We start from the raw sequence: 23,202 nt of genomic DNA, 5'->3' as shown, positions 1-23,202 counted from the left end.
CCATCCTCGTACTTCAAGGAATATAATAAAAAAAGAATTATCGAAATCGGTTCAGCCGTTCTCGAGTTATGCGCTTACCAACACATTTTGCGATTCATTTTTATATATAAGAACAGGTATATAGATTTGAGGATTTTACGCAGTAGGTACAAACATACAATGTAGAAATTTTTGATGGGCCCTGGAGGGTAAGTACTCGAAATACTGGAGATAGCAAATGTTGCTGCAAGGAAACATTCCTTTATTTTTAAAAAGAAATACATAACTATAATGTTTCCTTTCAGCTACTTTCAAATATTTTCGAAAATTCACTTGCTTCGGGAATCGAACTGACAAAAAAACTTTAAAAGGGAATTTTTTTATTGTTATTTATTCATTCTTCAATAATCGATAATTTCCACACTGTATAATCACAGTAACATCCAATTAAGAAAATGATTGACTCTGATTTCGCAATATTTTGTGACGTCATGTGATGCAAAATAATTAAGAATTTAAATTTTAAAATTATAAACGACTAGCAATCCGCCCCGGCTTCGCTCGTGTTACATATTTCGCAATAAAAGGTAGCCTATGTTCTTTCTCAGGGTCTAAAGATTATCTGTGCCAAATTTCATCAAAATCGGTCCAGTAGTTTATGCGTGAAAACCATACATACATACATACTATTACATACACACATACATATAAACCTTTCCTCTTAATAATATTAGTATAGATTAGAACCTTTGTTTTATTTGTAAAAAATATTTAACCGTTATTTTTAGGGTTCTGAACCTCAAAAGGTAAAAACGGAACTCTTATAGGATCCAGAAATTTCGAAATTCGCAAGAGAATCAAAACCTAAATGGTACTCTTGTAATTTGGTAAAAAAAATCACCATTTTATAGCACAGATATCTATGCATATAATATTTCCGTACATGATTTTTATAGTGTAGTATGGTACCTAGAAAAAGAGATACGGTACATTGATTGTAGTTAAAACAGTTGAAAAAATGGTTAAACATGTTTTGTAATCCTAAAAACAACCAAAAATCTTCAATATAAACACCATCGAGATATATGTATAGTACATATATCTCGATGATAAACACGCATTCAATACGCCGGTTTGAATGAAGATCTTTTAGTGATACGATTTATATTTATAACTTGTTAGGCGTCGAGTCTTGCGCCAAGATGAATGTTCTCATTCTAAACAAAATTAATACACAATTCAGATGCAGTTGATTTCTGTTAATTGTTTGTTATTGATTCAAGATATTTATAAGAATACTAGCGGTCCACCCCAGCTTCGCCCGTGGTAGGTACCTACATGTTTAAACTATCCTATCTCTCAAGTTGGATCGAACTGCACATGGTGTGCGAATTTTATTATAATCGGTTAAGTGGTTTAGGAGTCCATTGAGGACAAACATTGTGACACGAGATTTATATATTATACTAGCGGTCCGCCCCGGCTTCGCCCGTGGTACATATGAAAAATAGATGTTGGCCGATTCTCAGACTTACCCGATATGCACAGAAAATTTCATGAGAATCGGTCCACCCGTTTCGGAGGAGTATGCAGACTAACATTGTGACACGAGAATTTTATATATAAGATTAAGATTTTGCATGTATTTATATCGAGATTAATACGAAAGATATTATATACTTTAATTTCAAAATCATTGCTCTAGCTTTAATTGTTTTTTTAAGTCTCATAGTCTTTCTGCAAAAAATCGTTCTGAGTCTGAAAAATATGAGCAATTATAGTTCAATGCTGTTCTGAGAAAGATTTTTTTTTTGCTAACAAAAATTCTTATAAGTTGTTATAATGTGTGTGACTTATATGCTTTGTCTTTTAATCCTACTAATACAGTAATACCGATATTATAATCAAGAAAGTTCGTTACTAATTACAATGTAGGTATCTATATCTATCTATACTAATATTATAAAGCTGAAGAGTTTGTTTGTTTGTTTGTTTGAACGCGCTAATCTCGGGAACTACTGGTCCGATTTGAAAAATTCTTTCGGTGTTAAATAGCCCATTTATTGAGGAAGGTTATAGGCTATATATCATCACGCTACGACCAACAGGAGTGGAGCCACGGGGGTGAAACCGCGTGGAGCAGCTAGTATAGTATATACCTGATTTCTTTTTACAACGCGGACGAAACCGCGAGCAGAAAGCTAGTGTGGTAATAAATAAAACTAAACATTATTAGAAAAATAATTTATTTCTCATCTCAAAAACGCTTTAATAAAATGTTCATGTTTTATGACTTGTGTGAAAGTCACATAAGTGTGAGCGTTACAGAGATTGTCGTCAGTTGGTGCTGTGGAAACAATGCCTCTTAGGAAATATCTCTCTACCCCCATTTCTCTATCGGGGAAAGCTAAACCACCCCCACTATCCCCTTTGCATAGTGTTGTACCTGAAAAACAAATAAATTTATTTAAAAAAAAAAATGTTTTTAAATAAAACAAGAGCGTGTGTGACACGTGTCAGAAGTGATCTTTGGTATCAAAGATATCAAAATCGTCGCCTTACTCCATGACGTGACGGTATTGCCACGACGTGACCTCGAAATTTTACTCTCAACGTACCTAAAGATGTTTCACTTCTAAAATCATGTGTTTTGAACATGAACAACTAGACTCACAGTCAATTTAAATGTCCGTAGCGTAACTCTGCCTATACGTTTATAAGGCAGAGTCTTCTAGAGACCGATGCAGATACAATCAACTTTGAACTACGATTAAAGAAGGTGCTAATTTGAATGAATAATTTATACAGCGGACATTTTTTTGACGATATGACGATTATGTATGAACCTACGGCAATGTCCAAAACGTAGAAGAGTATGCTACGTGCAGAGAAATTACTATAAAAAATTTAACGCAAAAACTTCAATAGTACTTTAAGGGAAATACATTCAAATAACATAATATATCACAAATAGAAAACTCATATAAACAATCTAAATATACGATTTTTATATAATGATAGTTATAATTAAACAAAAAAAAATATAACAATTGCAATTTATATTATATTAAATTAAAATAGACTTAAATTATTAAATGTTTCTTACCATTAAGATATCCAGCGCAGAATTTGTCGCTATTAATATATTCCCTGAAGCTCAGCGGAGAGTTGGCTATACAAGTGTTAATATCCACGAAGGGAAAGTTCACTACTTGTAGTGTGGGAGACGCCAGACCGTTCTCATCGGTCAGACCCCAGCCGGCCACCTGGGAGACGGTACATATTGAATAGTGAGAAAGTAAGCCTATAAAATATTTGTTATTTAACAAATTGACGCCAGACCGTTCTCACCGGTCAGACCCCAGCCGGCCACCTGGGAGACGGTACATATTGAATAGTGAGAAAGTAAGCCTATAAAATATTTGTTATTTAACAAATTGACGCCAGACCGTTCTCACCGGTCAGACCCCAGCCGGCCACCTGGGAGACGGTACATATTGAATAGTGAGAAAGTAAGCCTATAAAATATTTGTTATTTAACAAATTGACGCCAGACCGTTCTCACCGGTCAGACCCCAGCCGGCCACCTGGGAGACGGTACATATTGAATAGTGAGAAAGTAAGCCTATAAAATATTTGTTATTTAACAAATTGACGCCAGACCGTTCTCACCGGTCAGACCCCAGCCGGCCACCTGGGAGACGGTACATATTGAATAGTGAGAAAGTAAGCCTATAAAATATTTGTTATTTAACAAATTGACGCCAGACCGTTCTCACCGGTCAGACCCCAGCCGGCCACCCGTGAGACGGTATAAATTGAATAGTGAGAAAGTAAGCCTATAAAATATTTGTTATTTAACAAATTGACGCCAGACCGTTCTCACCGGTCAGACCCCAGCCGGCCACCTGGGAGACGGTACATATTGAATAGTGAGAAAGTAAGCCTATAAAATATTTGTTATTTAACAAATTGACGCCAGACCGTTCTCATCGGTCAGACCCCAGCCGGCCACCTGGGAGACGGTACATATTGAATAGTGAGAAAGTAAGCCTATAAAATATTTGTTATTTAACAAATTGACGCCAGACCGTTCTCATCGGTCAGACCCCAGCCGGCCACCTGGGAGACGGTACATATTGAATAGTGAGAAAGTAAGCCTATAAAATATTTGTTATTTAACAAATTGACGCCAGACCGTTCTCATCGGTCAGACCCCAGCCGGCCACCTGGGAGACGGTACATATTGAATAGTGAGAAAGTAAGCCTATAAAATATTTGTTATTTAACAAATTGACGCCAGACCGTTCTCATCGGTCAGACCCCAGCCGGCCACCTGGGAGACGGTACATATTGAATAGTGAGAAAGTAAGCCTATAAAATATTTGTTATTTAACAAATTGACGCCAGACCGTTCTCACCGGTCAGACCCCAGCCGGCCACCTGGGAGACGGTACATATTGAATAGTGAGAAAGTAAGCCTATAAAATATTTGTTATTTAACAAATTGACGCCAGACCGTTCTCACCGGTCAGACCCCAGCCGGCCACCTGGGAGACGGTATAAATTTAATAATATATTTCTTCTTTTATTAAGCTATTGCATAGCTTCTATCGCGGGCCTTGAGCGCGGGGACCGAATCGAGAAATTCCGTAACGAAAAAACCTCACGCTCCCCACTCCGACGGGCTCGGAGGTGTGGCTTGAAGGCATAGCATGCAATAGCTTTACCGCGGCAGTCCCCGAGTGCCACACGTCTTTTTTTTATAAATAAAAATGATTATTATTAAGCGGATAACTGGTTGGAACAATTGGGCTAATTTATTTTATGTATGTTCGTTAAGGTTCACCGAAGGTTCATTAATAATAAAATTTTGAAAAAACAACAAAGTTATAACGATTTGCCTTTAACATATACAGTAATATACAATTATTAAAAAAGGACACCAGACCGTTCACACCTGTCTGACCGCAGCCGGCTATCTGGGAGACGGTACATGATGGTAAGAAAATAAGTCGAGAAATGAAGTCCCGTGTCATTATGTATACATCTGTTTCACTGATCGATTTTCTTTAGGTACAAGTAGATTATCAGCCTTCTGTGTCCTCCCAGACCGAGACATTAAATATTATATTGAATAAATAAAAAAATAAGCGGATAAATTAGCTGTTGTTTCTGATTGAAGTCTAGTTGAATGAAAAAAATGGTTATGAATTTAATTATTTTTCTTACCTTCCCCATCTTTCCAACCGTCAGCTGCGTTTTGTCGAACTCATAATCGAAACTAAGACAGACAGGACGGACATACGTCTTATATTGTATGCTCGTTGTTAGAATTAGTACCGCGATGTCTTCTTGGAAATTAGCAGCGGCTCCTTGAAAACGAGGCGGTATTTCTATTGATTTTACCTGTAAAACATGTAAAAAATAGAAAAAAATAAGTTATTTTTTTTAACAAAAATAAAATGGAAAACAATTTGTTAACATAATTATTTTTAACAAAAAGCTATAAAATTTTTCGTACCTAATCTACGGTTAGATTTTTATTATTTTTCTGGCATATTTGATGTCTACTTTAAGTGTAGTTTCTACTGAGTTCTATTATTTATTTATTTTTTTCTTTCGAAATGGTAAAACCACAATGTAAAACCCTACTACAGAGATTTTAATATCCAACTGTCTGTCCGTCAGTACGTCTGTTATCAGGCTAAATCTCATGAACCGTGTTAATTGGACATTTGAAAAACTAATTTACTTATGTAAACCTATTTTTTTTATTCCAGCATAAATCAAATATAGAGTATAGGTATTTGTTTACACTTCTATACTCACATCCGACTTCTGAGCGTCTACGTCTTTAGGTTCATCCCACTGCCGATACAGTTTGCCAATTGCAATCGCGTACTTCTGTGCGGGTTGCTTCTTTGTTAAGTCCTCCCAGAAGCAATGGGCGGCTGGAATAAAAACCAAGAAAAATTAGAAAGAAAGAAAAAACATTTATAACGTACAAGCTTTCCGCCCGCGTCTGCGCCCGCTTTTTCTAAAACCTAATAAATTATATATTAAAACCTTCTTCTGCACTCGCGAATATATTAAAAATTGGTTGTCTGTAAAGTCGGTTTACTGACGATAGTTGAACGTGACAACGTCCGATTGTGCTTCTTTGTCGCTCGTTCCGCGCTCTCGCTTGCACTTCAAGCCTTACATGGAACGCCTCAGAGCGAGGTAACGCCGCATGACTCATGTTTTTTCGTGCGTGCAGCCGGCTCTATCGAATTATAAGACGTTGTCACGTCAAAAAACCGCATCAAAATCCGTTGCGTAGTTTTAAAGATTTAAGTATACATAGGGACAGAGAAAGTGACTTTTTTATACTATGTTTACTCACCAGATATAACAACAGTGCTGCTAACAAGCGAGCCCCCACAGATCTGCTTGTACGGTGTTTTCCGTTTGTCGTATATGCCTGTATGCCACGGTAGTTCACCGCGTTTGGCCGCCCAACCGTCTATTACGAGTTGGACACCTTCTGGGGTTACTCGTCCGCATTCTATTGGAGAAACGTTTTTTTAAATACAATATTTAAATTTTTTTGAAATAGAAATAATAGAAATAGAAAGCGTTTTATTTGCCAGCATGTAAAAAAATATAAATCTTAATAATCTAACACACAGAACAGAAAAAAAAAGATAGCAATAGTGGCAAAAAGGATTCCCCGTCAGCAAAGCAGCATTAAAATATATTGCTGCACTGATTTTCAAAGGAGACTTGTGACTGTACAGATGCAATGGTATGTAATGGCAAAAGTAGGTACTAAATGACATTTAAATGATATATGGTTTAAATAGAAAAACTAGATTACGAGGCGGGATTCGAACCCACGTCCTCCGGGCTCCGCTCCACCGGGGTGACGTCCACTTGGCTACCAGTCATACCGCCAGAGCAATTGAACTTATTCTATTCTTTCGGTTTTATGAGTCTAAGAAAGAGATATATTTCATATTTATATTTCATATCTAAGTTTAGTCTACTTCTATATACATATTATACTTCAGTAACTCATTCCTTCGTCCCTATTTACAATAATAATTGTATGTATCCCATTCGGATAACTCAAACTCACTGTTCTCTCACTATCAGTATAAGGCCATGCGCAGACGACAGACTATCCGTGACGCACTTTTTAGTCTGTGAAAATAGAACCTATGAAATTATATGCAGTAACGCACACGACGCGCAAAAAGTCCGGCGCACAAAAAATCCGTGTAATTCGGGCAGACCGCACCGCGCCGCTCCGCACTAAAAGTGTGTGAAAAGAATTGAACGTTTGCTTCAACGCGCGCTAACGCAGACGGCGCACACTTTACACGATTTCCATAGCGTCTACGTCCCTACAGCTCTGCCGACAAAATGATCGAAGATGTGCGTCGTGTGCGTTGAGTCTGTGAAAAATCCGCGACCGACTTTTTGCGCGCCATGCAGACTTTTTGTGCGCCGCAGACTCGATCGCACAAAAAGTGTGCCGTCTGCGCAGGGCCTAAGTGTTCTAAAGAAATAAGGTAAGGTATTTTAGAATATCAGCTTAACGATATCGTTCCTTCCATGAAGGAGATTATTTGCCTAAACTAGATATTTGTTCGACAAAAATCTAAATCATTATAGTCGATTTACTTTTTATTAAAAACTTGGACAACCATCAATCTTAATTTTTATTGCAGTCTAACTACACAATTCCACAACAATTAAATAAAATACAATAACACAATTCGACCAGACAGTTTAGTTCGTGTAGAAGTTCCCGTCCGATTAGGGCCCTTCTGGCCTCCTCCACTCAAGCGACAGCTCAAGCCGAGGTTCGTGGTCCCCGTGGCGGGGGGACGCCCTTGTGCATGTCGCTACCAGGGTGAACCTTCAGTTCACCCCCGCGTCCGCGTTAAAATGTAGAAGCCCTTCTGGCTAACATTGAGAGACACCACACAAAAAAAAAAGTGTAGAAGTTATATGACCAGACGTTTGAGTAGGCCTTCACTGGTCAAGACCTTTATGTACCTGTTGTAGTAATCAAGTACGTTATTTTTACTAGATTGTTAGGGTTTGTTTTTTTCAAGCGCTTTGATTTCTGTATATGTATTTCATGTCTTGTTTCATGTTTTAAAAAATAATTAATGCACTCTTTTTCTTATTTTGCTATTATTCTTATCTTCTCATGAATATCTTTATAAATATAGTCTCTATGTACAATCGAATTCTTATTTTTATACAGATAGGTAACGTAACTTTGATATAAATTTGATAAATAACGTTTTGCGATCAAAGAGAAAGGGAATAAAAAGACAAACAGACGGAGATGGAGATATTTTATACATATATTTATTGCTAGCAATTTAACCGGGCTTCGCCTGGGATAAAGAGTAATATCCTACTGGGTTCCTAATAATGTATCTTTCTAATTGTAAAATATTAATTTTAAATCGGTTTAGTAGTGTCCGATTTAACTTATAACAATTAAAATAAGTAGGTAGTTCAGGTATAATAATTCCTTGTCAAAGCATATTATATACTAGCTGCGCTCCGTGGTTTCACCCGCGTGCCTCCGCTTCTGTAAGTCTTACCCTATATCCTTCCTCGATAAATGGGCCACCACCGAAATAATTTCTCAAATCGGACCAGTAGTTCTTGAGATTAGAGCGTTCAAACAAAAAACTCTTCAGCTTTATAATATTAGTATAGATGTATAGATTAGCATTATGTAATACGATGGAGGATGAGGTAAATAAAACAATATTTAATACAAAAATACTTTATTTATTATCTTCCATCCTATTACATTCTGCTGTATATGAACATAATATAAATAGCTTATACTATGACTAAAACTAATTAATACATAAAGTGTATATAAACTACAAAAATATAATAAAACATGAGTAATTTTAAACTAATCTAAATTATAGGAACACTACATTTTTTTCTCACATTATCGACTACATATTTAAAAGCCATGACTTTCATAGACTGGCTGATTTTTCAATCCTCGGTTAAAACTTATTCGTCGAATAACGTATTATTTAAATGGTCAAAATTTATTCTTATTGCATGCAATTGACAGTTTACAAATTAATTATGTATTATAATTATTTATGATCAGACCAATAAAAAGGTATTTTTAGTGGTCTGGACTTTTATGTTCTGTATAAAATGACTACGCTTCATATGGCATTATTAGAATACATTATGTAATATTATAATTATTTTGTATTATCTATAATATATATAATATTAAGCTGTAGATTTTGTATGTTCTACCGCACTAATCTCAGGAACTACTGGACCGATTACAAAAATTCTTTCACCGTTGGATATGTACGTGATTTCTAAATGCTAAGAGCTATGTAAGTATGTACCACGAGCGAAGCCGGGCGGACCGCGAGTCAACATACAAGTGAAGCTAATAAAAAAAACTACTACAATAATATGGAGTATACAAAATAGGAACTACTGTTATATTGCACGAAAACTGCGTTTTTGGTTCAATTCTACTATCAGTTAATTATAAGAACTATATTTTGTACGAATAAGATTTTTTTAATGAAAGAAATATACTCTAAGGTGTACTAGTGTACACACGTAAGAAGTGAAACTTCTTTATGACTTTATTATTCAAAAAATAATTTACTACATATATGCATGTTTACAGAAATACGTCAATCACGCGTGTAAGGGATAAAAACAAGATGGCGCGTAACGGAAAAATGTCACGCGTAACGAATGTTACACTAAACTTTTTTCCAACCCCGATAACGCAGTTTCACTTCAATAAAATTGATAACGAGACAGTATTCGAAACCGCGTCTTTCTGCCATTCCGTGATACTTCTTGAGATCGGTTTCGAGATATCGAATTTATTCTACTGTATCGGTTTAGTGATCGATTTTTCTTACTAAATTTCTCAATTATAAAGCATTTGAATGCTATAAAACGAAATATCAAACTAATGTTTTATTAATGTTATTAATAAAATAATTGGCTGTAACTAGTAAAAAATGTAACAATGTTGTAATATCATGTAATATAATTCAAGGTCATCAAATGTTATCTCAGTGATGTATTTGCTAGTAATCATCATCATTAAAATGGATATGTCTAATATTTTCTAATTACATCTTTTGTTAATAATGTCATAGGTAGATAATTGATAAAAAAAAACTGTTTTAATGTAATCTCCAAAAAAGAAATTTTTCTGTATTACATTAAAAAAGACGTTTTACAATATATATAACTATGTATAAGGCATTAAGTAAGACAAATTGCATTGTTATTTTGTAAGTTTTTTACTGTATGTGTACAAAAAGTTTTAATAATAAATAAAATAAAATAAAATAAATAAAAATAAAATGTGCATAATACTACACTACGTATCGGTTATAATCTTAAAAAATATATCTCTATAATGGCTGTTTATTTTATGTCTAAAATCATCACTGTTATGCCGGAGTTTTGTAGTCAAAAGTGGTTTTGACCAGTTTTGGCTGTAACATAAACATTCTAAACCAGCATAAACCTAATCTTTAAAATAAATTCTAGAATCAGGTGCATTTACTTGAATTTTCGAGTGATTTGCATTGAAAAAGAAATTAAAATTGTTTTTATTATTAGAGCCTTTTCTCCAATCACCATAGTCTAAATCATAATCTTTTCTACCTTCATCCAATTCATTAGTTGTAGGACCAACTGTTGTAAAAACATGTTCATTTGTATTAGATTGTATTCCTTTATTTGTATCGAAATGTATTTGATTGTTATTTGTATTTGGTTGTATATCTTTATCGATTTGTATTAGGTTGTTATGTGTGTTTGTATTCGCTTGATTATTTATTGGTTGTATTTTATTTTTACTGATTTGTATATTATGTGTAGCAGTTACATTAGGGCCGGCATACTGAAATTGTGATACATAAACTTCGACGCCATCTTGTACAATAATAGTAATATTAGTGCCATTTTTGACCAAACCTGGCTGGCAAGTTGGAGTGAAGTCCCAATTCCCGTCAGAACATCGCATTAGAGGGAGAACGGAGGGAGAATAGTAATTCGGTCTGTTACATTCCGGTCTGGCGATTGTGCCGTCTGGCTCGTCTGTGTTGCAAGTTCTGGAACCTTCGAGGGAATTCGAACCGGAGATAAGGCAACGGTAGGTGACGCTCTCATGTGGGTTTAGGTGGCAGAAACCTGGAAATATTTATAATTAAGTATTATAAAATTTAATTATAATAAGTTATATATTTACTTAAAATTAATAATAGTTTAAAAAAACTAAAAAACACGCTTTTAGTTCGGTTTTCTATAAAACGCGTGTTTTTTTTTTTTTTTTAACTATTATTTATTTTATCAAATTAGTGTATTGTCATCGGTCCTAAATAAATCTACAAAGTTTGAACGAAATCTGGCCGTTTAAAATGGGTCAAAATCGCGCCCAAAGAAGTCGGTTACAAACTTACAAACAAACATACAGGTGAAGCTAATATACAGCGTGTAAAAAGGTAATTCGATGTGTATGTAATATTGTCAGAATAATACGGTTCTTTGATATATTTTTAATCTTTATGTTGGAAACACGTGTGCTAATTTTTATAAAGGTATGTGTGTTTGTCCCCGAACTCAAATTCGTATAAGTCGATTGGAAATGTTTTCATTTAAGTTTTATTTCGTTTCTAACTAATATGCATTTCTTCAAATATGGTTTCAGCAGTTTTTGAGAAAGCGGACTAAATAGTCTTGATGGCTTCCAAGCCTTCTGCCGCTTTCAAACGACATAATCCTTAAAGTTGGTATTTTTTATTAATTGCGATGCCTCTTTGAGCTACTTTATGTATGTATGTACCATTGCTGTGTATATGTTTATCTGTGTATACTGTTTATTATTAATTTCGTCGCCTGTTTATCTGTGTGTGTAGTACCATTACTGTGTATATGTTTATCTGTGTGTATGTGTGTCTGTGTGTACTCACGTGTACACTGCGGGTAGTCGCCTGACCAAGCTCCATCCACACACAACACATTAGGGTCGGCTCTTGGCCTGTATCCCGGGTTACAGGACACGTTCAGGCTCAGTACCGGGAACCGGGAGCCGGGTACTGCAGTACCAGCCCCAGCAACTATGTACCGCCCGTTGTTCGGGTGTTGTGGTACTATGCACTTGCCGGTTTGTGGCCTGAATACATGATATAGTATATAAATCTCGTGTCACAATGTTTGTCTTCAATGGACTCCTAAACCACTTAACCGATTATAATAAAATTCGCACACCATGTGCAGTTCGATCCAACTTGAGAGATAGGATAGTTTAAACATGTACCACGGGCGAAGCCGGGGCGGACGACTAGTGATATAATATGATTTCAAACAAATGATTTAGAAACGTGTATGTTAGAGATGGACGACAAACGAAAGGAAACACTAAATTGGTCTTAAACATCTCAAACAATTACAAATATTCTTTTGGGGTCACTAAAAACATTTATATTTTATAGTAATTTCGCCAGCGGGACGAGACTTCACATTCGAGCATCGAAGTGGAGCTTCTACTACTGGGAACTGTTTGGTTTGCCAATTTTTAATTTTATGTGTAACATTAAATAAATATGATTATATTATATCATATATTAAATTTAATATATTATATATAAATTAATTATATATATTACCCATAAGCCAACACAACGCCCACAGCATGCAAATATATTAAATTTTACACCACACATCGAAATATCGATATTAAAAGCAAAACAAGCTATATGACCAGTCATCATCAGAAACATACAAAAAACAAAATCAGTATGCTTATTATATTATATTATTTATCATATATAATATACCATACCATATAATATAGAAAAACAGTGAAAACACTTACCTGGACGTCGTAGTAGTTACAGTCGCTATTCTGTTACACAACTCGTCAGACTCATCTGAACCGTCTGCGCATTCTTTGATCTGTAACATTTGTATATAATTTTATTAGATCAAAAGTTATTTTTTAAACCGTTTTACAATTACGATATTTATTGTGACCATCTTCCGGTCTATTAGTTATGACTTACATTATTACAATAAACTTTTACACTAAAGACCCATATAGTAAATGGGTATGTAAATAAATACTAAACCGGTGGCAAATAGTAAATTATTTCTTTTCTGTAATCTGACGATTCAAAAGCCCTTGCAAACACGAAGTTTAGTTGAACAAATACATGTTGGAGTTATTAAGTTTAATTAATTTAGTACTTATTTATTTACTAAAAAAGAGCGTGTGTGCCGAGCACACGTATCAGAAGTGAAACTTCTTTGGCAAGAGTAAGGCGACGATTTTTATATTTTTAAATACAAAAACCGTCGCCTTACTCCATGACGTGCCTTGCCACGATGCGACCTTGAAATTTTATTCCCAACACGCCTAAAGAAGTTTCACTTCAAACACGTTTGCTCAGCAAGAACGCTCTTTCTTAAACAGATAAGTAGGTACTCACATTATCACAATCAGACCCTTCATCAACACACGCGCCATACGCACACTGGAACAAGTATCCGGGGCAAGTGTTGCCAGCACACGAGCGGACGGTTTCGTCAGACCCATCTGAACAGTCTGGCTTGCCATCGCAACGGTCTGCTGCGGGGATCAGTTGACCGTTGGCGCAGCGGAATTGGCCGCTAAGAGAATACAAATATATTCAAATTCAAATTCAAATTCGTTTATTCAATCAAACTCAACCTAACCTTAGAGCTAAATACATATGGGTTACATGATACAAATTATAAATATATTATATAATTTATAGCAATAATCAAATTGAGAATGTTTGTTTGTAATATTAAAGTAACCGCTTTTTACTAAATACATTATATATATGTACACGTACCAAAATAGTTATTTCTAAAATTGTTGTCTGTCCATCTGTTTGTTCCGGCTAATCTCTGGAACGGCTGGACCGATTTTGATGGGACTTTTACTGATAGATAGCTAATATAATAAGGTACTCTTTATTAGTAGTACTAATATAGACTTTTAATTTGGATATTTCATAAGGATTAAAAGGAAAAACTCATATACGCCAGTAGTTCTTGAGATTAGTGCGTTCAAACAAACAAACTCTACAGCTGTATAACTACTATAGTTACTTACTTTATTTCCTCAGTCTCATTCCTACAACGTGGTAATAATTCGTCGGAACCATCAGCGCATTCCTTAATACCATTGCAAGGGGCTGTTCCATCAACACACGCACCGTATGTACATTTGAACCAATTACTTTGACATCTGGAAAAAAAATTGTGGTTATAGTAAAAAGTTTATTTTTTTTTAATTTATTAATTTATTTAAAAATAAAATTTAAAGATTTGTTCAATGAGAAATGTTTTAATAGGAAAAATCGATGAGGCGGGTTCGAACACGCGTCTGTAAGCCAAAGTAATAGAATTAATACTCTTTCGCTTTTATGTGCGTAAGGGACACATTACGCCATCTATTGAGATAATTAAACAACCTCAAACAATCCATACTAATATTATAAATGCAGTGCCGTCTTTAGGATCAACGAGGCTATGGGCCAAGGTACTGGCTGGGGCCTATGTAAGGGATGGAAAATCCTTAAATTTTAACTTTATCATTTTTCAGTTTACAATAACGCAATAGGCTAAATCGTAACCCCGTCTCTTAACACCCCACATATGAGAGTTAAATCTTGTTTCTATTTTACCAAGTGTGTGATTTGATATTTTTCTTATTATGTTATAAAATTTGTTGTTGTATATCGAAAATTTTCAGAATTGTGGGGCCCCTGCCTACCTCGGGGCCTCGGGCCAGGGCCCTGCGTGCCCTGCCTTAAAGACGGCACTGTATAAATGCGAAATTAACTCTGTCTGTCTGTCTGTTACTCAATCACGCCTTAACTGCTGAACCAATTTGCATGAAATTTGGTATAGAGATATTTTGATACTCGAGAAAGGACATAGGACCTATCCTATGTCCTTTCTCGAGTACCGGGATAAAACCTATTTTATCCCGGAAATCCAACGGGAACGGGTTTTTCTTTGAATACGCGAGCGAAGCCACGGGCGGAAAGCTAGTATGAAATATAGTAAGTATTCGCATTTATTATACAAAAAAAAGTATAAATATAGTTACAAAGTATATACTTGAGTATTTATTTAAAATTATATATGTATGTTTATCAGCCATCTGGTTTCCATAACACAAGCGAAAGCTTAGTATGAGATCAGGTCGTGCCGTGTGTGAAAATGTCCTGAAATATTTATTTTTGGAATATTTATTTAAACTTACTTCATATTCCTGCACAATGGAAACGTTTCATCACTACCATCGGGACAGTCGACAACGCCATCACATTTGCCGTCAAAACCTATACATGTACCATCGCGGCATTTCCACTGATTGCGTCTGAAAAATTATTAATTTATTAACTAGCTGCGCCCCGCGGTTTTACCCGCAATGTTCCGCTCCTGTTGGTCAAGCGTGATGATATATAGCCTATAGCTTTTCTCGATAAATAGGCTATCTAACACCATTTCTAATACCACCACAAGATTTTTTCAAATCGGATCAGTAGTTCCTGAGGTTAGCGCGTTCAAACAAACAAACAAACTCTTCAGCTTTATAATATTAGTATAGATTCACTATTACTGTTTTATCTTATATATAAAAATGAATCGCAAAATGTGTTGGTAAGCGCATAACTCAGGAACGGCTGAACCGATTTCGATAATTCTTTTTTTATTATATTTCTTGAAGTACGAGGATGGTTCTTATGTAGAGAAAACGTAAACATGTACCACGGGCGAAGCCGGGGCGGACCGCTAGTTCTAAAATATATTTATACTACCAATACTACTGAGAAACATGAGCGTAATTTAAATTGTAATTTAAACTTAAGTTTGCCTATATTGTCATGTCAATACTTAAACTCTGGTTTAAACTTTTTTTTAGATTGAAATTGAGATTTGGGCTTTGATAATATAACATTTTATAAATGTTTAGATGTGCTGCCATAAAAAGTTACTGTCAGTAATAATTCTACAATAAAAAATGCAAAGTTTTTTCCAAATTATTTATTGTATGAGAGTGTGTATGTATGTTTGAATATTTTTATTAATCTTACCCACAACTCGCCTGTCTCCTTCTTCGATGTAAAATTAAATCCTCCAATGGATTCACGTGACTGAAAGCAAATAAATAAGTATATTAGGAAGAGAGATAGAAAATATTTTTTACATTCGATAGTTTGAAAATATTCATAATTATAGGTATCTTTTGTTCCTTTTTAAGTGTTATTTTTCAACCAGGATTTATCATTATAAATATTCTCGTTTAACTTTATATAGAAGATTATATAATTATTAGTGAAATAAAAATAAATTTGTGAGTTTATTTAATCTTAAATGGTCTAGACTTGAATTTTTTTTTTAAAGAATAGAATAAAATCGATCACGAGGCGGGATTTGAACCCGCGTCTTTCTGCCATTCCGGAGCGTACGCCTCGGCCACAGCCCACACGTGATCCCGCCATAGCAATCGAATTTATTCTACTCTTTTGGTTTTGTTTCTAAAGTACACCCCACGCCATCTATTGAGATGATAAAACAATCATCTCAAACAAGTTTCTTGCCAATTATTCTACGTAGAAAATGTTTTCCGAATCGGTGGGTAAATGGTAAAACTATGTTATGACGATTCCAAAGTGCTTCTAGAAGGAGTCGAATTCAATAAAAAAAGGAACGTGTGAAGTGAAACTTCTTTGGCAAGATTCAAAGATACCAAAATCGTCGCCTTACTCTATGACGTGACGGTATTGCCATGACCTTGAAATTGTATTCTCAACGCGCCTAAAGGAGTTTCACTTCAATACATGTTTGAGTTTTAATATGATATATTATTTCAATTATTATATTGTAACGATCTTGACGACTTACCTCATACCACTACACGCTTGTTCATCACTACCGTCAATACAGTCAGCTTTCCCGTTGCAAGTTTGGTCCACACTTATACACGCACCGTCACCACATTGGAACTCACCAGAACTGAAATATAGATACATCCATACTAATATTATAAATGCGAAAGTAACTCTGTCTGTCTGTCTGTTACTCAATCACGCCTAAACTACTGAACCAATTTTCATGAAATTTGGTATGGAGATATTATGATACCCGAGAAAGGACATAGGCTACTTTTTATCCCGGGAAAATGACGCAATCCTGGAAATCCCACGGGAATGGGAACAATGCGGGTTTTTCTTTGACTGCGCGGGCGAAGCCGCGAGCGGAAACCTAGTTGTAAATAATGGATGTAGTAGGTAAAAAATAATACTTCCTTCGGACCGCCTCCTTGGTACAGTGGTTGACGCGTGAGCGTCCGAGGGGTCCTAGGTTCGATTCCCGGAGGAGACGAAGAAAAAAAAATGTCTCGGTCTGGCAGGACACAGAAGGTTAATCACTTACTTGTCCCTAAAAGAAAATCGATCAGTGAAACAGATGTATAATGCATCTGCCCCTTACCCCACTAGGGGACATGGGACTTCACTTTAAAAATAATAATAAAAAAGGCTTTAATATCAAAAACCAATAAATTTATTGTATTGTCACCGATCTTTCATAAGTGTATACCTATATGTATAGTTTGAATTAAATATTTCTAGTAGACAGGTCTGGGACGACCTCCCACAAGATGGACAGACGACGGTCCGAGTGGCAGGGAGCCGCTGGATGCAGGCCGCCGGTGACCGGTCGTACTGGAAATCCTTGAGGGAGGCCTTTGTCCAGCAGTGGACGTCCCACAGCTGATAAGAGATTTCTAGTAGAAAAAGTAGATAATATATGTATACTAGCGGTCCGCCCCGGCTTCGCCCGTGGTACATATGAAAAATAGATGTTGGCCGATTCTCAGACTTACCCGATATGCACAGAAAATTTCATGAGAATCGGTCCACCCGTTTCGGAGGAGTATGCAGACTAACATTGTGACACGAGAATTTTATATATAAGATTGTAGGTACATATATGCTTTTTTTTATATTTACCTGCAAAGTCCCGGTGGTTCATTTACTACAGCAGTAAGTATTGGCGTTAAAACTGGAATAAAAAAAGGAATTTAATATTAAAAAAATTTCACATAACTATAAAATCGGTTCATGCACTCAAAAATTCTGGGGTAACAAAGTAAAAAAAAAACCTACAGTCCAATTGAACCTCATTTTTTGAAGTTAAAAAAGCCACGACTGCGACATTTTGTGAACGGCGAAACACAATTTGCTTGCTATATAAATTCGTTGAAAATATATAGCCGTCCGTTTCAGTTTAATTTTAACTAGAAAATGGCCAGTCATTTTCTAGTTAAAATTAGTTATTGTTTAAGGAAAATAAAATTATGAAATATAGATGCAATGCCACGTACCTACAAGGTTTAACCATAGATAGCATTGGTTTTATTCTGTTTCAAAGAAAAACAATAATATTTCATCTCAGGTTTATTTTTAACCGACTGCAAAAAAGACAATGTTCGCAATTCGACATTTTTTTTAATTTAGTGTGTTTTTTTTCGACTTGCTGAACCAATTTTGATGGTTCTTTTTTATTTGAAAGCAAGTGCCTTTCGGTTGGTCCTATTTATTTAACTCCTATTTTGACGATTTGTCAAAAGATCGGTCCAGTCATCAAAAGAAAAAAAAACTCTAGATCGTGACTTCAAGTCAGTCGAACCTAAACAATTGGGGGGCGATTTGGCCTTCTATGGCCAGCCCGTATTAACGGGAGGCCATAGAGGAGGCCAAGAGGGCAAATCGCCCTGAACAATACTCCCCAACAGCCTCCCTTGGGAGGCTGTGTGTGAGAAGATCCCATGCTGCTGCTTGACGAATTGAAGGCAGTTTAATGATAAAGAACACAAATCCGTTTTTAAATAGTAGGTACCTACCATATATTTGTCAGATAAATAAAGTTCTTTTATACCTACTATGCGTATGCCTTAAATTATTTCACACGATTTTCGTAAATAAACAAAAAAATATTCCCAAGCTGAGTTGTAAAAACTAGTTTCTTTGTTAATTTGTTTATGTCATGTGACGTCCTATATTTCTACCGCACTAGAGAATTTGACTAGATACAGTTATAGACTACTAGCGGTCCGCCCCGGCTTCGCCCGTGGTACATATTTCGTAATAAAAAGTAGCTTATGTCCTTTCTCGGGTATCAAAATATCTCCATACCAAATTTCAAGCAAATTGGTTCAGTAGTTTAGGCGTGATTGAGTAACAGACAGACAGACAGACAGAGTTACTTTCGCATTTATAATATTTGCTATCATTTTCCATTAAAATCTCCCCTAGCATAATTTTTAATAACAGAAATTTAACAGAAGGGGAAAAATTAATAAATCTATACTAAAATTATAAAGCTGAAGTTTGTTTGTTTGTTTGAACGCGCTAATCTCGGGAACTACTGGTCCGATTTGAAAAATTATTTCGGTGTTAGATAGCACATTTATTAAGGAAGGTTATAATATCATCACGCTACGACCAACAGGAGTGGAGCCACGGGGGTGAAACCGCGCGGAGCAGCTAGTTTACTCATAAAAAAACACGTTTTATTAAGTTTTATGAAGTAATTGTATTGCCACCAATCCTTGATAGGTAAGTGTACCAAGTGTGAATTAAAATTGTCCGTTTAAAGTGGGTCAAAATCGAGTCTAAAGTAGTCAGCTGTAACGAACATAGGGGCCGTATGATAATCTCTTATTTCCAGACAATTTACGCCGTGAATTGAACTGACTGGCAAATAAGAGATCATAATTATTATACGGCCCCTGAGTGAAGCTAATAAAAGTGTATTTAAAAAATGTTAAGTTTATAAACCTAAGTACCTAGTTAGGGTCATTGCGCCTGTTCGCGTCCACTTAGTGCAGTTGGAAAGTTTGAAGGAGAAAATAAAAATGTTCCAGAACAAATTTCAACGCAAAATTTATGTAACGTGTTCAATACATAGTCTATTTTAAGATTTACTTTCAATTGTGTTGGAAATATCATGTGGTTTTTATTTATCTAGACAAATAGCAGAATTAGGCGTTTTACCCAGTTCGCGTCCAAAAATTCCAGTTTGCGTCCACCCGTGGACCAATTCGCGTCCACCAGCTTAGAAAAGGAATTAAGAGTGTATTGGGTGATATTTTATCAGATAAATGCAAATAAAAATTAGATTTTAATAAATTATTTCTTTACGAATATAGTTATTTAATAAAAACCGGCCAAATTCGAGTGGGACTCGCACACCGAGGGTTCCGTATTAACCTGTTTTTTTTCATATGTTTTAACTGTAAATGATTATTTTTTCAATGTTTCCCTTATTTGTGCTATAAGACGTTGCTGCGTACCAAACTACAAGTGTCTGTGTTCACGTAAAGTACCCTGTAGGTTTTGATTCCCTTGCGAATGTCGAAATTTGGGAAAATTTGCAGCATAAACGGCTGTATCTTTTGATTGCTTTGGCTTATAAGTTTGATTTTTTCACTGCTTCAAGGGACCGTAGACTTGAGTATTCAATATAAATTTCAGCTTTATAACTCCACGCGTTACTGAGAAAAAGGGTCTTGACAGAAAGACAGACCGGCAGACGGACATACAGACGGACGGATATCAAAGTGATCCTTCAAGGATTCCGGTTTTTCCTTTTGAGAGATTTTCTAATGAATTAAATTTATTTTTTGTTCATATTATTTTCTTAACCACAGACTCTCATTCTCAAAGATACTAGTCTCATTCTTAGAATACCCATTTTAAAATGAAAAAATAGCATAAAAATTTGCTAATATAAATGAAAATTTAAATTATCAACTTGTAGTCTTAGTCAAAAATTTACAATCTATTTTAAATTACATATTTTAACAAACAATTCATTGCTAAGTAATGAAAAACAATGTGGACGCAATATGTTCTATTGTTATGCACTATAGGTATAGTTTGCGCCCACTAATTGTAAAAGAAATAAGCTGATTTATAATCCATACTATTCCATGTTTTGTTAGCAAAGTAAAGAAACAGTGACATATTCAAAAATTCACATTTAACAATAAGATACTTACCGTCAAACGCGACGCTACGCACTATTTTTTTCTTAAAATCCCGCGCGTTTTAGCTCTCTCGTTTAATAGCCAAAATTAAATATTTTTTTTTAATAGGATAGGCGGTGCGCAGGCATATTTTGAATATGTGTGCGTGTCTCTTATACATTGAGGTATTATCGGAAATTTTTCTTATCACAATTTTACTCAAAGTATACTTATTTTCGTGAATTTTCTAAAAGATATCCGCAAAATGGACGCGAATAGGCATGTGGACGCGAACAGGCGCAATGACCCTAGGTACTTGGAAGAGTAAAATAAAAAATTGTCTATGATTTTATTTGTTGATTTCAATTTAGTTAAAATTTCAAATAAACAGATGATCACAAAATTTATATTACTTGTTTTTATCACAATTTATCGATAGTGAGGTCATAATGACACTGTGTTATTTAATTGATATAACAGGAAAACGCCGAATGACTTTGATTACTAAATAAACAATAAACTGGTTTCTAAATTCTAATTTACACTGAATTCATATTGTTATAAAAATTGTATTTAAAAAATTTTTTTTTTATTTCATCTAGGTAAGTACCTACCCATTATTATTTTCGTAAAATAAATTCTTTGCAGGAGTACGTAGTATATAAAAGTATACTTACAGAAAAAATCTCGTAAGTTTTTTTTAATTTTTACAGATCGTATAAATTTTTTATACTTAATACAAAAAGGTACGTACAATGCGAGTTGCGAGCATAATTTTTTATTTATTTAATTCCTGTTTAAAAACGACAAAGTTTCACAGGAATATACTCACCAACAAAAAGTATCACAATATTTTTAAATCTCTAATATTAAACATCATCATTAAATTATTTGCCAACCTACATTTAAATATTTGAAACATAATTAAAAAACAATTTACAAAAGATGGTCTTAAATCATTTTTAATTACCACCTTATTCATTAGTTTACCTCCTTACACGATTTACCTCAAAAACAAAAAATCTATTAAAAAAAATCGAATACAAAAGTGCGTATTTTAAACTTACCCATAAAAGATAGACACACAACATTCCAAAACATTTTGCACACAACACATAAACATAACCACAAAATGACTAGATAATTAATATCAGAGAGACATTCTATTTATCGACGATACGTCTTGACAGTCTTGGGAAAACCAAAACACTGTTCAGTGATACCAGCTTAGAGTTTAGTTTTCCTTATTTATAAGAACAAATTTGCAACTGTGTTACCGATGACGTCACGAAGTGTGAAATGCTATTTCTTTAGAATATTATGTATTGGTTTTACTACGATTTTTGTTACTAATAAAACTTTACTATTGGCTTGTAGTACTAGTCTAAGTGAAGGTTATTTCAAGCTAAAATCTATATCTATTCTAATATTATAAAACTAAGTTTGTTTGATTGAACGCGCTAATCTCGGGAACTACTGGTCCCATTTGAAAAATTCGTTCGGTGTTGGATAGCCCATTTATCGAGGAAGGACATATCACGCTAAGACTAACAGAAGCGGAATCACGCGGGTGAATCCGCGGAGCGCAGCTAGTATATAATATGCTTTGACAAGGAATTATTATACAACTACCTACTTATTTTAATTGCTGGCTATTCATCATTACGCTAGACCAACAGGAGCTGAGCACTGTGGGTATAACCGCGGAGCACGGTATGTATGTTATATAAATTTCCCAATTCAAGGCTAAATTTTAACACATAGCAACATTCCTGGTAATGACCTTACGAACGGGTTACCCTGAGCTTGCGTACGATAATATTATTAATTATTATATGTATACGTATTTAGCACATCTTCGGAGACGGGTAATCCCGTTAGGTAAAAAGTAGGTAAATAATATGTTTGTAAATAATTACATTGTGATTCATTTATAAATGTTTAAGATAAAAGCATTCATTCATAAATAGTTAAGGTAGGTAGTTGTTATAAGAAATAATTAACAAATAAGTAAGCCAGTCATAGACTTTACTGTAGATATTCAATATTATTATTATAATTTTTATCGGGAGTCTATAAAATTTTTCCCCTACCAAAAAATGCTTAACGTT

At 34.9% G+C, this 23,202-nt stretch overlaps 1 protein-coding gene across 1 annotated transcript; it reads right to left on the bottom strand.

The window, feature by feature from the left end:
- Nucleotides 1-2,208: 2,208 nt before the first annotated feature.
- On the bottom strand, nt 2,209-22,316 carry LOC149475699 (modular serine protease-like). The gene is made up of 15 exons (XM_089712810.1): nt 22,159-22,316; nt 18,072-18,123; nt 16,963-17,073; nt 16,152-16,211; nt 15,317-15,433; nt 14,159-14,293; nt 13,506-13,686; nt 12,893-12,972; nt 11,988-12,190; nt 10,993-11,208; nt 6,368-6,529; nt 5,812-5,933; nt 5,212-5,388; nt 3,086-3,245; nt 2,209-2,425 (listed from the first exon to the last, which is right to left on the bottom strand). Exons 1-15 carry the CDS (start codon nt 22,190-22,192, stop codon nt 2,232-2,234), a joined length of 2,004 nt encoding a protein of 667 aa, XP_089568936.1. The 5' UTR covers nt 22,193-22,316; the 3' UTR covers nt 2,209-2,231.
- Between the last annotated feature and the right edge of the window lie 886 nt (nt 22,317-23,202).

The sequence above is a fragment of the Colias philodice genome, chromosome 29 (assembly GCF_061535455.1).
Source record: "Colias philodice isolate Cphi_HAF_F1 chromosome 29, ilColPhil1 Martin Lab GWU primary, whole genome shotgun sequence".
NCBI lineage: Eukaryota > Metazoa > Arthropoda > Insecta > Lepidoptera > Pieridae > Colias > Colias philodice.
Note: the sequence above shows the minus strand (reverse complement) of the source record. Positions and strands in the feature narration are given on the sequence as shown.

Excerpts from the sequence above, each read along its gene's own strand:
- LOC149475699 (XM_089712810.1), bottom strand. The coding sequence starts at position 22,192 with ATGTTTTGGAATGTTGTGTGTCTATCTTTTATGG. Across the intron at positions 18,124-22,158 it reads TGTGTGTCTATCTTTTATGG|TTTTAACGCCAATACTTACT; the intron begins GTAAGTTTAAAA and ends TTTTTATTCCAG. Across the intron at positions 2,426-3,085 it reads CTGCGCTGGATATCTTAATG|GTACAACACTATGCAAAGGG; the intron begins GTAAGAAACATT and ends TTTGTTTTTCAG.